The sequence below is a fragment of the Theropithecus gelada genome, chromosome 7b (assembly GCF_003255815.1).
Source record: "Theropithecus gelada isolate Dixy chromosome 7b, Tgel_1.0, whole genome shotgun sequence".
Classification (NCBI taxonomy): Eukaryota; Metazoa; Chordata; class Mammalia; order Primates; family Cercopithecidae; genus Theropithecus; species Theropithecus gelada.
The window spans coordinates 78,874,831-78,890,561 of NC_037675.1; the positions used below are offsets into that span (position 1 = coordinate 78,874,831).

Below are 15,731 nucleotides of genomic sequence, written 5' to 3' on the forward strand. Positions count from 1 at the left end.
GACAGTCAGCCAGGCAGAGGGGAGAGAAAGCTCAAGAGAGAAAATTTTAGACAGAACAACATACGAGAAAGCTTCGTGTAGAAATAGGTAGAGTGGAAAGAGAACTGTGGAGTCCATAGTGAGGGAGATAGTGGAGCAAGACACAGCCGGAAAATTCTCCAGAGCTCTGATGATTCCGGTGACAGTGTTTTTGTAAATGCCAACGTTTTCAGTAGCACTGTCACCTCCTTTGTCTTACTAGTAAATATCTTAGATGCTCACAAGAACATCAAGGTCAATATATTATGAATTTCATCTAATATACAGGCCCTTTTAATAAAAGGCATATTTATATCAAGGTGAAAGTGCCTACTTACGGTATCAAGTATTTCTTTGGTATGAGCTGCTGACAGGCAAAACCTGGCTCTGGACTCAATAATCGGGGTGGCAGGAAATCCAACCACAACGACACCGACGTTCCGCTTCAGCATCTCCCGTCCAAAGGCGCTGCAAAGGGGAAAACGAGAAACAAGCCAGGAGGAGTAAGAAAGCACTCATTGCAGACGACTTGCTGTCCCCAATGATTTAAACTTTATGGTGATGCAGGCATTGGAGACTTCTAATAAGAGCTTCTTTTAACTTCTTTTAAAGTTAAAATTGATAGCTCACAAATACGTTTAAAATCAATCCGGAGGCAGTCTTCTCCTATATGGTGTCCTTCACAAAACTGAAATAACCAGCCTGGGCAACATGGCGAAATCCCGTCTCTACCAAAAATACAAAAATTAGCTGAGTGCGGTGGCAGGCACCTGTAGTCCCAGCTACTCAGGAGGCTGAGGCATGAGAATCTCTTGAAGCCAGGAGGCAGAAGCTGGAGTGAGCCAGGATCACACCACTGAGCCTGAGCGACAGAGCAAGATTGTCTCAAAAAAAAAAAAAAAAAAAAAAGTGTCCCTGATATATATAATAGTGGTTCAGAGGCTTCAAAATGAACCTGTATTTAAGTAAAATCTGGTCCTTGAAATGTTAAGCTTGGCAGTTTAACATGAGTCCTCAAATTCTGAGGATTCTGCAGCTGTGGGGGATCTGCTATAACATGGCACATCTTTTCTTCTAGCAGAATGGCTGACTGGCATGAGCTCTCCAGATCACGCACTTCTTTGATTGTCTTGGGAATAACACTGCTTCAGAATTCAGGGCTTCCTTTGGTGTCTGTAAGGCCAGTTCACCTGCTGGCTTCAACCGATTACTCAGACCACACAATTTGTGTTTCACAATCCCCCACCCCTACCAGAAGCCAAACTGGAGGCCTGTGGCCTTACTCCACATCTGTGTCTTGTCTAAATAACACATTCTAACTTTTATTTAATTTTGTCTACTAAATTATTTTATTATTTTTTTTTAGTCTCTCACTGTCACCAGGCTGGAGTGCAGTGGTGCGATCTCGGCTCACCACAACCTCCACCTCCCAGGTTCTAGCAATTCTCCTGCCTCAGCTTCCCAAGTAGCTGGGATTACAGGTGTGCGCCACCACATCCAGATAATTTTTGTATTTTTAGTAGGGATGGGGTTTCACCATGTTGGCCAAGATGCTCTTGATCTCCTGACCTTGTGAGCCACTGCACCAGGCCCAAATTACGTTGTTCTTCATCTTTTCCTCTTGTTGACCTCCCTTATGTTTTAACTTCTCCTTTAAGCTATTTACAGCATTTGTTTGAGAATTAAAAAATCTGGCCGGGCCAGTGGCTCATACCTGTAATCCCAGCATTTTGGGAGGCCGAGCTGGGCAGATCACCTGAGGTCAGGAGTTGGAGACTGGCCTGGCCAACATGGTGAAACTCCATCTCCACTAAAAAATACAAAGATTAGCCAGGTGTGGTGGCACACATCTGTAACCCAGCTACTGGGGAGGCTGAAGCACAAGATTTGCTTGAACCCAGGAGGTGGAGGTTACAGGAAGCCGAGATCGTGCCATTGCACTCCAGCCTGGGCAATATAGATCCTGCACATTTGGCATTACATTAATGCCAGCCTTTTCAGCCTTTTCCCACTCTCTGTAGTACCAGTACATCTTCCTCAACATACCTCCTTTGTGTCAGCATGAACCTGGGTGCCCTGTAACTTCAGCACAGGCTCCCAAACTGTCTAGTGCCTTATTCTAATTCTTCTTCACCTTCTCTAAATCTTTCCTAATTAAAGTATACACAGTCAGTTGCACCTATATAGAATAAAGGAGACACAGCCTTCTTTAAAGAGAGAGCTCTAGACTGAGTCCTTTGGATCTGATAACTCTTCGTGTTTGTTTATGAGAATTCCACTTAAAGAAGAATGAAGAAAATCCTTCCCCATATCCCCTCTGAAGCCATAATACTAACTACCCATATGACTTCATGTTGAAACCCGAATTCCTCTTTTTCTCTCAGGGAGCACCTTTTCCTTACTTTCCTTTCATTTTCTTTGAATCACATTACTTCCAGGCTCCCTGATTTAATTTCCTCTCCCATATTCATTTCAGTAAACACTTACTGAGTGTCGGAGACTGTGGTGGACACGGGGGATTAAAAAATTTTTAAAAATTGCTCCTTCAATGAGTTCAAACTGGAAAAATGCTTTAAGATCCAGCTCAAAACTCACCCATCCAACGAGATGTGCCTTTCTTAATGAGCCTGTACTCAGCAGGTCACTCGTTTATTCTACATCTGCAGGGCCACTTTGCATATAATAAAATTTGTTCAGTATAATTACTGTTCATTTGCTTTTCAAATGTCTTCTGGTTTCATTATATATCTGGACTTCTCAAATACATTGAAAGCTATCGTAGGGCAAGACTTTCCATTATGTATGCCTCGTACAAACCAAAGAAGCTGGTGTAATCTGCACACCTGGCAAGTATCCAGTAACAAACACACTCTGATAAAATCTCTCTGACCTCATGGCCCATTGCTCCCCCTGGGACACTGTGCTGCAATTCTAGGGACCTCTCTGCTACTCTTAGGTCACCTAAGCAAGCGCGCTCCTGCATTGTGGCCTTTGCACAGATGCTTCTTTCTCCAATGGTTAACTGTCAGCTCCTTCAAATCATTTTTCCTTCCCATGGAGGCTTACTTACCCTGACCACGCTATTTAATAGTGTTATCTGCCCGCCCACAGGGCACTCTCAACTCCCCATATAGGTCCTGCTCTATTTTTTTCCATAGCACTTGACACCTTCTAACATAGTACACAGTTCATTTATTACGTCTGTCTGACTGTTGCCCCTACTAGACTGTAAGCTCCACAAGGACAGAGATGTTTGTATTTTATTCACTGATCTATCCCAGGCCCCTAGAGAGTATATGAAACTCAAATGTTTAATGAAAGAACAACAAATTAACATACCTAACAATTTGGAATTCACTATTTGATCTATGGCATATGTACCAAATGAAGGTTAACACAGTAAGGACAAGACCATTTTCCCTAACAAAATACATAAGCCCTAGTCTCACATCACAGATAAGTATAAGGACAGACTAGTCTGTGATCTGCAACAAAACATACCCAATTTTGGCAGGCATGTAGAGCATCAAAGGCACTACTGGAGAGTCTTCATTTCCATAGATGATGAAGCCCATCTCTTTCAGGCGTCTCCTGAAATACCTGGTGTTTTCAGCTAACTGTTGTACACACTCTTTACCTGCAAAGTCGTGGTGAGAGAAAACAAAATAATATTAAGTAAAAAGGAATGGAAAAAAAGACAGCAATCTCCTCTATCTCCATTCTACCTAATCAGTTCTGTTTCGTTTTTTTCCATTTCACCATAAAATATTTTACACAGTAAACTGAAAGGACTATAAATGTAAAATGTCTCATTTTGTATTCTGTCATTCTACCTGTTAACAGCAGAAGTTATAATAATGTAAAAAACGTTTAATGGAGCGTTAGCATCCTCAAAGAATTTCAGCCATACCCCCTCACTGAGCACTCCACAAATCCCTTGACAGTAGGCAGGGTATTTATGATTATCTTCATATGATAGGTCAGGAGACTCTCACCAAGGTGGTGACATGCCTACAGTTGCACAACAGTGTGTGCCACATTACAAGTAGCAAGTGGCACAGCTTCAACTAGAATTTACGTCTTCTAACTTTAAGATTCATTCCAATCAATTGTGATGCAAATACATTTTACGCATGAGACCAGAGATGAAGCAATTTAGGCCCTCAAATTTTCATCTTCTGAGTTTCATTTTGTTGTTTCCTTACATTTTTTTTTTTTTTTTTTTTTTGAGACGGCATCTCGCTCTGTTGCCCAGGCTGGAGTGCAACGACATGATCTCAGCTCACTGCAATCTCTGCTTCCCGGGTTCAAGTGATTCTCCTGTCTCAGCTTCCTGAATAGCTGGGGTTACAGGCGCACACCACCACTTCCAGCTAATTTTTTTTTTTTTTTTTTTTTTTTTGAGACAGAGTCTCGCTCTGTTGCCCGGGCTGGAGTGCAGTGGCCGGATCTCAGCTCACTGCAAGCTCCGCCTCCCGGGTTCACGCCATTCTCCTGCCTCAGCCTCCCGAGTAGCTGGGACTACAGGCGCCCGCCACCTCGCCCGGCTAGTTTTTTGTATTTTTTTTTTAGTAGAGACGGGGTTTCACCATGTTAGCCAGGATGGTCTCGATCTCCTGACCTCGTGATCCGCCCGTCTCAGCCTCCCAAAGTGCTGGGATTACAGGCTTGAGCCACCGCGCCCGGCAATTTTTGTATTTTTAGTAGAGACAGGGTTACGCCATGTTGGCCAGGCTGGTCTCGAACGCTTAACCTCAAGTGATCCGCCCACCTTGGCCTCCCAAAGTGCTGGGATTACAGACGGGAGCCACCACACCCTGCCTGTTTCCTTAAAACTCTTATCAGACAGCAGTAGCATATTTGTAATAGTATAAAGTCATATCTTTAATCCTATTGTGCTCATCTTCCCTAAAACACAAATGGATTAAAACGCACATTTCTGTAATTGCGAACTGACTAAATAATTGGGCAAGTTTTGACATTATGGTAAGTTGATCTTTGAAAAGATATCCAAATAATTGTTCTGTTATACAGAGCAATGCAATAAATTTAAAAGATCCACTTGTAAAAGGCTAAGAACTATTTTAGAATCTTCTCAACCATAAATACTCATGAATAAAAAAGGCTGCAGTAATTTTCATATATAGATTATAAAATCAGCAATTTTTTTTTCTTTTTTCTTTTTTCTTTTTTTTTGAGATGGAGTCTTGCTCTGTCCCCCAGGCTGGAGTGCAGTGGCGCAATCTTGGCTCACTGCAAGCTCCGCCTCCCAGGTTCACGCCATTCTCCTGCCTCAGCCTCCCAAGTAGCTGGGACTACAGGTGCCTACCATCTCGCCCGGCTAATTTTTTATATTTTTAGTAGAGACAGGGTTTCACCGTGTTAGCCAGGATGGTCTCAATCTCCTGACCTTGTGATCTGCCCACCTTGGCCTCCCAAAGTGCTGGGATTACAGGCGTGAGCCACCATGCCCAGCCAAAGTTCTTATTTTTAAAAATCCAAACATGATACATAAGTTCTTATGACAAATTAGCCAGACATACAGATAGCTAACAAATGTCCTTAGAATTGGAATACTAACATATCCATCATTCATGGGAAGCTACTCTAGATAAGTTGGCCACAAATAAGTCAAAATTAATACTCTTTATGCAGATAATTTCAAGTTGATCAGAGAAAAACACTCAAGCTTAGATTAGCCTCGTGTGAACACTGGAGCATCATTTATGTCATCGTTTAAGTTACAAAGAAGAAAGCAGATACTAAAGTGTGTTATATTTAAGTATGTTGGGAACTGCTGAGTCAAGTACTCTAATTTCCCCCTAGAAATATCAATACATGCTTAATCTACATTTAGAAGATGAGACTTCTTTCAGTCATGGAGTACTAGAGACTGGATTTACCTTCCTGCTGTAAACAATAGGAAACTGGACAAAGTACATAAACAATGACTTTTAGACACTGAGCCACGGGGAGTGCCAGACTGCGTTGCCTGAAGGCAGGCCACAGGCTGCTGCACAGGGAAGGAGGGCCCAGTCTTGCCAGCTGAGGACATCTGAGATTGGAGTGGAGAGCTGTCCATTGAGATCAGAGCTGGGGAGGCTGCGGGGGCTAGAATTTGCTGGGCAGTGTACAGGAGCAGGGAGCGGGGGTGTGATGAGAGCGCTTTAGGGATCTGCAGAGGGGTCCCTTTGAACTTTGGGAAGAGTACTGATTTGTATACACACGAAGGGAAGCTAGCAGAGGCTGGGGAAAAGATCCATCAGAAAGCAATAGGCCAAACAATCCTGCACTCACATGGAGCTGGGAATAGTTTGTATTTTTATCCACCAAAATGTAAAGATCTTATAATATGTGGGTTATCTAACAGAGTCCTCAGAAGGGGACTCCACTCCTATCACCTTAGTAGTGGAGACAAATTAACCCTAGACTAAAAATTGGTCTGAACCCACCCTAACCTTAAAAGCAAGCCTTGCAAGGATCCTGTTGATTCCAGGAACAAAGTCCAACATTACCTAAAGGAAAACAACAAGATATAGAACCTACCAATGTAAAATTAACAATGTCCAACATATAATTTTAAAATTCTAGGCATTCAAAGAAACAGGAAAATATGATGTACAACCAGCGGAAAAGTCAGTTAATAAAAACCGACCAGAAATAACAGAGTGTTAGCAGATACGGATGTTAAAGGCCATTATAAATATGATCTATATGTTCAAAAAGGTAGAAGAAACATGAGGAGAGAAATATATAAAAAGGAACAAATGATTACTAAGGCAACAATGCTGATGAATCTCAAAACTTATATAACGTTCATTGAAATAACCCAGACATGAGACTGCATACTGTATGAATTTGTTTGTATGAAACTCTAAAAAGACATACTATAATGACAGAAAACAGATTCATGGTTGCCAGAAAGTATGGGAAGGAGGCTAATAGCAAAGGGGCAGGAGGGAACTTTCAGGAGAGGCGATGAAAATATTCTAACTTTGATTGTGGCATGGTTATAAGATTGGATACATGGGGCTGGGCGTGGTGGCTCACGTCTGTAATCCCAGCACTTTGGGAGGCCGAGGCAGGTGGATCATCTGAGCTCAGGACTTCAAGACCAGCCTGGCCAACGTGGCAAAACCCCATCTCTACTAAAAATACAAAAATTAGCCAGGCGTGGTGGTGGGCGCCTGTAATCCCAGCTACTAGGGAGGTTGAGGCAGGAGAATTGCTTGAACCTGGGAGATGGAGGTTGCAGTAAGCTGAGATCGCCCCACTGCACTCCAGTCTGGGTGACAGAGGGAGACTCTGTCTCTAACATAACATAACATAACATAACATAACATAACATAACTAAAATAAAATAAAATATAAAAAGACTGGATATATGTCAAAACTCAGGGAATTTATTAGTTGAGTGTACATTAATTTTTTCTGCATCCAATTTACCATTTTACAACTCACCACCCTTTTTTTTTTTCCTTTTCTTTTTTGAGACAGGGTCTTACCATGTCACCCAGGCTGGAGGGCAGTGGCACAATCTTGACTCACTGCAACCTCTGTCTCCCGGGCTCAAGAGATCCTTCTGCCTTATTCTCCCGAAGCTAAGACTACAGGTGTGCATCAACACGCCCGGCTAATTTTCTGTTTTATTTTTTGTAGAGATGAAATTTCACCATTGTTACACAGGCTGGTCTGGATGTCCTGGGCTCAAGTGATCCACCTGCCTGACCTCCCAAAGTGCTGCGATTACAGGTGTGAGCCACCATGCCGCCCAGCCACCACCTTTTAAAAAAATCACAAACCTTTTAGCTATCGAATCACAAATTAACTAGCCTCTGTTAAAAAAAAAAAAAAAAAAAAAAAGTTTTTTCAAACTAAAAATGGAACTACCATACAATCCAGCAATCCCACTACTGCTGTTTATCCAAATAAAAGGAAATCAGTGTATCAAAAGGATATGTGCACAGCTGTATTTACTGCAACACTATTCACAATAGCCACGATACGGAATCAATCTAAGTATCAGCAGATGAATGGATAAAGAAACTGTGGCAGATACACACAATGGAATACTATCCAGCCATGAAAAGAATGAAATGCTGCCATTTGCGCAACATGGATGGCACTGAAGGTCATGATGTTAAGTGAAATGAGCCAGGCACGGAAAGACACATGTCGCATGTTCTGACTCATGTGGGAGCTAAGAAAGTTGATCTCGCGGAGGTAGAGAGTAGAACAGTGGTTACTAGAGTCTGGGAAGGGTAGGGAAAGGAGGTTTGAAGAGAGGTTGGTTAATGGGTACAAACATATAGTTAAATAAGAGGAATAAATTATAGCATTTGATAGCACAGGATGACTACAGTTAACAGTAGTTTACCGCGTATTTCAAAATAGCTAGAAGAGCTGAAATGTTCTAAACACAAAGAAATAATAAATGTTTGAGGTGATGCATATCCTAAATACTTGATTTGATCAGAGTATTTGATACTGTATGCATGTATCAAAATATCATACGTACCCCATAAATATTATTATGTATCAATTTTTACAAAAAGGAAAGCCAGGCACAGTGGTGTGACTCTGGCTACTTGGGTGGCTGAGGCAGGAGGATCTCTGGAGTCAGAAGTTCAGTGCTGTAGTGAGCTATGATTGCACCTGTACACAGCCACTGCACTCCAGCCTTGGTAACATAGTGAGACTCTTGTCACTTACGAAAAATTAGCCAGGCACAGTGGCTCATGCCTGTAATCCCAGCACTTTGGGAGGCCAAGGTGGGTGGATCACCTGAGGTCAGGAGTTTGAGACTAGCCTGACCAAATGGAGAAGTTCCATCTCCACTAAAAATACAAAGTTAGCCAGGCATGGTGGCACATGCTTGTAATCCCAGCTACTCGGGAGGCTGAGGCAGGAGAATCGCTTGAACCTGGTAGGCAAAGGTTGCTGTGAGCCGAGATCGCGCCATTGTACTCCAGCCTGGGCAATAAGAGTGAAACTCCATCTCGGAAAAAAAAAAAAAAGAAAAATTTAAAAAAAATGTAAAAAGGGCTGGGCTCGGTGGCTCACGCCTGTAATCCCAGCACTTTGGGAGGCTAAGGTGGGCAGATCACGAGGTCAGGAGATTGAGACCATCCTGGCTAACATGGTGAAATCCCGGCTCTACTAAAAATACAAAAACAAAATTAGCTGGGCGTGGTGGCGGGTGCCTGTAGTCCCAGCTACTCGGGAGGCTGAGGCGAGAGAATGGCGTGAACCCGGGAGGCGGAGCTTGCAGTGAGCCGAGATTATGCCACTGCACTCCAGCCTGGGTGACAGAGTAAGACTCCATCTCAAGTAAATAAATAAATAAATAAATAAATAAATAAATAAAGTGGTCTGTTATCCTTTAAAATTGCTAGGCTGAACCATCAAGCTGCCAATATGCTACCATTTTTGACCTTAAAACAGGCAATTTCTTACAGTTTAACCTATTAATTTCAAAGAGAGTAACAGGAAAATAAAAGTAGTAAAATAAATGCAGAGAAATCAGTAAGCCCTGGCATTTACACATGTTAGAAAATAGTTATCCCTTGCTCTTGAAGTGAAACTGAATCTTAACAGACAACATAGTTACCCACTTTGACTTGAATATCATATAAAATACCAGTTAATATTTATGCAAGAAGACCAATTGCTATTTAACGCCAATCTAGTAGCTCAGTCCTAACGATTTTTCACTGCAGAGTTTCAGCAAGTATCTGGTCTAATACAGACTTGAAACAAAGAAGAAAGTTTTGCATTGTTTAAAAAAATACTAACTCTTAAAAGGTTTTTATCTTTGGCTCAGAAAGAACACAGATGGAAATATAAGAGGTCAGAATTCTTTCCTACTTTTCAAACATAAATCTTTACTTTTAAGGGTGATAAAAAGCATAAAAGCAATTTGGAGGAGAAAAATCTGTACTGACTCTTGAACTTTACAAATAAACTTCACTGTGTGGCTGTCCTTTTGGACTTCTTCAATATGGTTTGTTAGAATACAACTATTTTTAGGAACTCTACTGTAAAAAATCTACAGCTTAGCATGCAAGAGAGAGAGAAAAGTAAATATGTAGTTAATTTCTTGGAAAATGCAGATAACCTTAATAGGTCATTTTTAGTCTTCAACCTCTTTACAATAAATTTTATTCTCAGGAAGGAAGGAACAGATATAAAAGATCAATAGGCTGTAACAGCATCATTAGATTATTTAGTTCTTTTTTTTTTTTTTTTTCCGACAGAGTCTCACTCTGTCACCCAGGCTGGAGTGCTGTGGCGTGCTCTTGGCTCACTACCAGCTCCACCTCCCGGGTTCATGTCATGCTCCTGCCTCAGCCTCCCAAGTAGCTGGGACTACAGGAATCCACCACCACACCCGGCTAATTTTCTGTATTTTTAGTAGAGATGGGGTTTCACCGTGTTAGCCAGGATGGTCTCAATCTCCTGACCTCATGATCCACCCACCTCGGCCTCCCAAAGTGCTGAGATTACAGGCGTGAGCCACCGCACCCGGCCTCTTTTTTTTTTTTTTTAATTGAGACGGAGTGTCACTCTGTTGCCCAGGCTGGAGTGCAGTGGTGTCATCTCAGCTCACTGCAATCTCTGCCTCCCAGGCTCAAGTGATTCTCCTGCCTCAGCTTCCTGAGTAGCTGGAATTACAGGCACACAGCATCATGCCTGGCTAATTTTTTGTATTTTTAGTAGAGACAGGGCTTCACTTTGTTGTCCAGGCTGGTCTTGAACTCCTGACATCAAGTGATCCATCGCATCCGGCCTAGATTTAGTTCTTTTAAGGAACTAGAAGGCCTTAAAAAGGATGGAGGGTAGAGGCTGAAGGAGCACCACAATTATCTACCTACTGGTCACCACTAGATATTGATAACCTTCAATCACGTTTACAAAACAGAGTTAGATTTAGAGAACTATCTTTATTAATCACTGCCAAACAGATTTAAGGTGTAGCCATTGCATTTCAGTTATTTTTAAAAGGAATACTTTATCAAGTCTTAATCCAAATTTCTCAAGATTCTCAGCCATGTATATAATCTTAAGGTTAGAAGGAACTACTACAGTATTACTGAAATAAACTCCATACGCCCTCCTAGATAGGTATCACTTAGAACAGACAGTGTTCCTATAAATTTTCTGTATGCTCAAAACTGTTTTTTTTTTTTTTTGAAACCAGGAAAAGATCCATGTAATAAAGTAAGAGATATAAAGGCAGCAGACATTTTTGTCTTAAACTAGTACTATTTAGCATTATACTTCAAAGAATAGAGCGTGTACTCACCTGCTTAAGTAGTAATATGATTTCCAGTTTAGCTGATGAGCTTTTATACAACTTATACCATAACCAACAAAAACATGTTTGAGCCTGCAGCTTCAAAAATAACATTTCTGGTGTTAACTGAAATCTTTCAAAATAAAGGACACAAATATTAAGGATGTAGGCCAGAGCTGATCCCCTAACTCATATTATACTTCATTACACAGCTCCTAATCTTAGATTTTCTGAATATGCTGTCTGTCATCTGTCTTCCAGGGGAAAATAAAATCACTGCTACTCCTCCAACTTACACTTTCCAATTAATTACGGTGCACTGAAAGAGTTAGAAATTGAAGAACTTCCCCATCCCTCTTTTCTTCTTCTTCTTTTTTTTTTTTTTTTTTGAGATGGAGTTTTGCTCTTGTTGCCCAGATAGGAGTGCAATGGCGCAATCTCGGCTCACTGCAACCTCCGCATCCCGGGTTCAGGCAATTCTCCTGCCTCAGCCTCCCAAGTAGCTGGGATTACAGGCATGCACCACCACGCCTGGCTAATTTTGTATTTTTAGTAGAGACAGGGTTTCTCCATGTTGGTCAGGCTGGTCTCAAACTCCTGACCTGAGGTGATCTGCCCGTCTCAGCCTCCCAAAGTGCTGGGATTACAGGCGTGAGCCATGACACCCAGCACCCCCCTTTTCTTCTTAAAGGTTATATTCTCAAAGCAGGTAAAAGTTTTCTATACCAGTTCAGCGTCCCACAAACAGATAGCTCCAAGAATGGTTTCGATTAGTTTTCAGCATTAACTAGGAATTACAGACATAAAGCAGGATAAAATATGGAAAAATATTACCCATCATCTAGCTCTAATATATAATAGCAAACCGAGGCTGTTTCATATCTCTCTCATTTAATAATTTATTATAAGAATTGAAGCTAACTGTCAACCTTTTACTTTAACCATCTGTTTCAAAGGTCTTATTTTTGTTGTTTTTTTGTTTGCTTTTTGAGACAGAGTCTCACTCTTGTTGCCCAGGCAGGTGTGCAATGGTGCGATCTCGGCTCACTGCAACCTCTGCCTCCCAGGTTCAAGAGATTCTCCTGCCTCAGCCTCCTGAGTAGTTGAGATTACAGGCGCCTGCCACCACGCCCGGCTAATTTTTTTGTATTTTTAGTAGAGACAGGGTTTCACCATGTTGGCCAGGCTGGTCTTGAACTCAAGTGATCCGTCTGCCTCAGCCTCCCAAAATGCTGGGATTACAGGCATGAGTCACCGTGCCCAGACTTATTTTTGTTATTTAGAATTCTATAGCGTTCCTCATATTTTACTTTGGATGGATTATACTATAGAGAGAGAAGGAACACATTTCATTCCTGTGATGTTTCTCTTTGAAAACATTTTTTTTTTTTTTTAAACAAATATGCCTTTTCTAGGACAGTTGAAACCAGGACATGACAAAGTACGTAGAAATACACTTACATAACCTTGATGTTTAACTTCGCCTGTGTTGTGAGTGTGTCCATATTGAAATCTAAAACTGGAACTTATATCTTAAAGACCTCTTATACAAGTGTTTATAACATCAGATAAGTCAAAGCAAACTATATTTTCAAAGGCTATTACCAAAGTAATTATGGAAGGTCTTAGTACTGACTTCCTTTAAGCAAAGTGAGTAAAGAAAATAGAAAGCACAGTGCTAGGCCCAATTAATGTTTGTTCTTTTCACTTTTTCCAGGAAAGCAATTTCTTTTCTTTTTTTTTTTTTTTGCGACAGAGTCACTCTGTCGCCCAGGCTGGAGTGCAGTGGTGCAATGTTCACCCACCGCAACCTCCATCTCCTGGATTCAAGAGATTCTCATGCCTCAGCCTCCCAAGTAGCTGGGATTACAGATGTGTACCACCATGCCTGGCTAATTTTTTATTTTTGGTAGAGATGGGTTTTCACCATGTTGGCCAGGCTGGTCTCAAACTCCTGGGCTAATGTGATCCATCTGTCTTGGCCTCCCAAAGTTCTGGGATTATAGGCATGAACCACCCTGCCCGGCCCAATAAAGCAATTTTTAAACAGTGGACTATTACACTTTGCTTTGGTTACTACATTTCTAAATATTACTAAGTCAACGACTAGCCTGCCTTATCTCCTGATAAGATGGTACTTTATAGTCTATCATAAACAAAAGAAAGAGTATGTTGATTTATATTAATTTAAATTAAGCATTCTTTTGCATTTATGGTGCTACAGCTAACTCCACAAGTTAGAACAACAGCTTAATCTCATCTTAACTGGAGGTATCTTGGACTTACGTGCAGGAGGAGACAGGAGTGACTGTTGTTATTACATCATTTCCAAGAACTCCAAATAGTGTGCATAGTAGAAAATCTCAGATGAAATCAAGGTAACACTTTCAAAAAAAGATAACCAAACCTAGGCTAAAAACATTTCAAATTTCTATCACGCTCAATGTTTAAACCACAGGATCCTTTTTTTTTTTTTTTTCCTAATTTTATTTTACTTATTTATTTTGAGATGGAGTCTTGCTCTGTTGCCCAGACTGGAGTGCAGTGGCATGATCTCAGTTCACTGCAACCTCCACCTCCCGGGTTCAAGCGATTCTCGTGCCTCAGCCTCCTGAGTAGCTGGGATTACAGGTGCACGCCACCAGGCTTGGCTAATTTTTGTATTTTTAGTAGAGGCAGGGTTTTGCCACATTGGCCAGGCTGGTCTCGAACTCCTGACCTCAAGTGATCCACCCACCTCGGGCTCCCAAAGTGCTGGGATTACAGGTGTGAGCCACCAGGCCTAAACCGCAAGATCTTTCAATACACCATATAAGTAACTTCTGAGAGGAAGAACAGACTTAGTAGGCTTTTCTACCGCTCCCTTTTAGAAACAACGCATATTTCAGAGTTATGTTACAGCTAAGAAACTAAACTGATGCCCAGTGAGGTTACATATCTTAAAGTAGAGAAACCAGGACTTGACTCCCTGGTTCTTCTGGTTTCAAAGACTGGACTCTTAACCGTGACTCAATGATGTACTCTAGCTCCTGTATTGCTAGGATTGACTAAAAGGGGATGTTAAGTACTTAACATAGGAATTTAGAAGAGGAACAAGTGAGAAACTTTGTTTCATTACAAATAATCGACAATGCATGTTGGCTCACCCTGTTGAGACTCATCTACCTACTGTGAATTCTTCCCTAACACTGCCTCCGCCACATCACACTGCTTCTCCTTCACTCTCCGGCTCTACTACATCGTGCAGCATTCCAGGGAAAGAGGTGGTGCCCACAGATTTCCTTCCATCCTGCATTCTCCTTCCCCATTTTAATCTAGGATTTCTGCCATCCTGCATGTTCAAAAGAGGGCACCCTGCAAAATTTCAGTCAACCATTTCCAGTGTTTCTCAGTAAGGTTGTTGTTGGCATTTTGGGCGGGACAGTTCTTGGTTGTTTAGGCTGTTTAGTGCCTTGCACAACATTTCGCATCATTGGCCTCTGGGCTGTGCATGCCAATAGTGCCACAGCAATCTAGTCTGTGACCAAAAATACCTCTAGACTATTCCACATGCTTCTCAGGAAGGCGGTAGTCTTCCTGGTTGACTGAGAACTACCATAGGCCCTGAAAGTTATTTCCTCACAGGGGCTATGACTTTTTCTTCTTCTTCTTCTTCTTTTTTTGATGATGGAGTTTTGCTCTTGTTGCCCACGCTAGAGTGCAATGGCGCGATCTCAGCCCACCACAACCTCCACCTCCTGGGTTCAAACGATTCTCCTCCCTCAGCCTCCTGAGTAGCTGGGATTAAGGCATGCGCCACCATGCCCAGTTAATTTTGTATTTTTAGTAGAGACGGGGTTTCTCCATGTTGGTCAGGCTGGTCTTGAACTCCTGATCTCAGGTGATCCGCCTACCTTGGCCTCCCAAAGTGCTGGGATTATAGGCATGAGCCACTGCACCTAGCCTGGAATGTTTTATACTGCAATCTGGGTGGTGATTAGATGAGTATATTTATTTATGAAAATTGTAAGTCTAAGATCTGTACACTTCATTGTATGAATGTCAATACTTCAATAAGAATAAAAATAAAATTTAAAATACTTGGAAAATCACCCAAAGTTAAAGAAAAATGGAATTGAGGTTAAATTTCTCATCTCTCTATTCAGGATTTTAAATAGAGCCAACTACTACTTAATAATACTGCTTTTACTAAAAAACAACAACAAAACAGAACCATCTAAATAGTACAGGTGTGGGCTCGGGAACTCTCCTCTTAGCCTTCGGTTTTAAGACAAATCTGGAAAAATACTGAAATTTTCGGTGCTGGGTATTTCAGGAATTTGTAAGATGGGGTAAGTGTTAGGAAAACAGCACTTCAAACTTAAATGTCCTGAGGCGAGAAATGAAAGCTGGCCTTCCTTTCTTTTCCCTTCTCTCT

The 15,731-nt window shown here is 41.6% G+C and overlaps 1 protein-coding gene across 1 annotated transcript in view; it reads right to left on the minus strand.

Moving 5' to 3' along the window:
* Positions 1-15,731, minus strand: part of SPTLC2 (serine palmitoyltransferase long chain base subunit 2) — a 105,007-nt gene that overhangs the window by 6,514 nt on the left and 82,762 nt on the right. The window contains exons 10-11 of the mRNA XM_025392626.1: positions 3,520-3,655; positions 357-486 (exon numbers count right to left, since the gene is read on the minus strand). Coding sequence (XP_025248411.1) covers positions 357-486; positions 3,520-3,655 — 266 coding nt within the window. The remainder of the gene's footprint in view (positions 1-356; positions 487-3,519; positions 3,656-15,731) is intronic.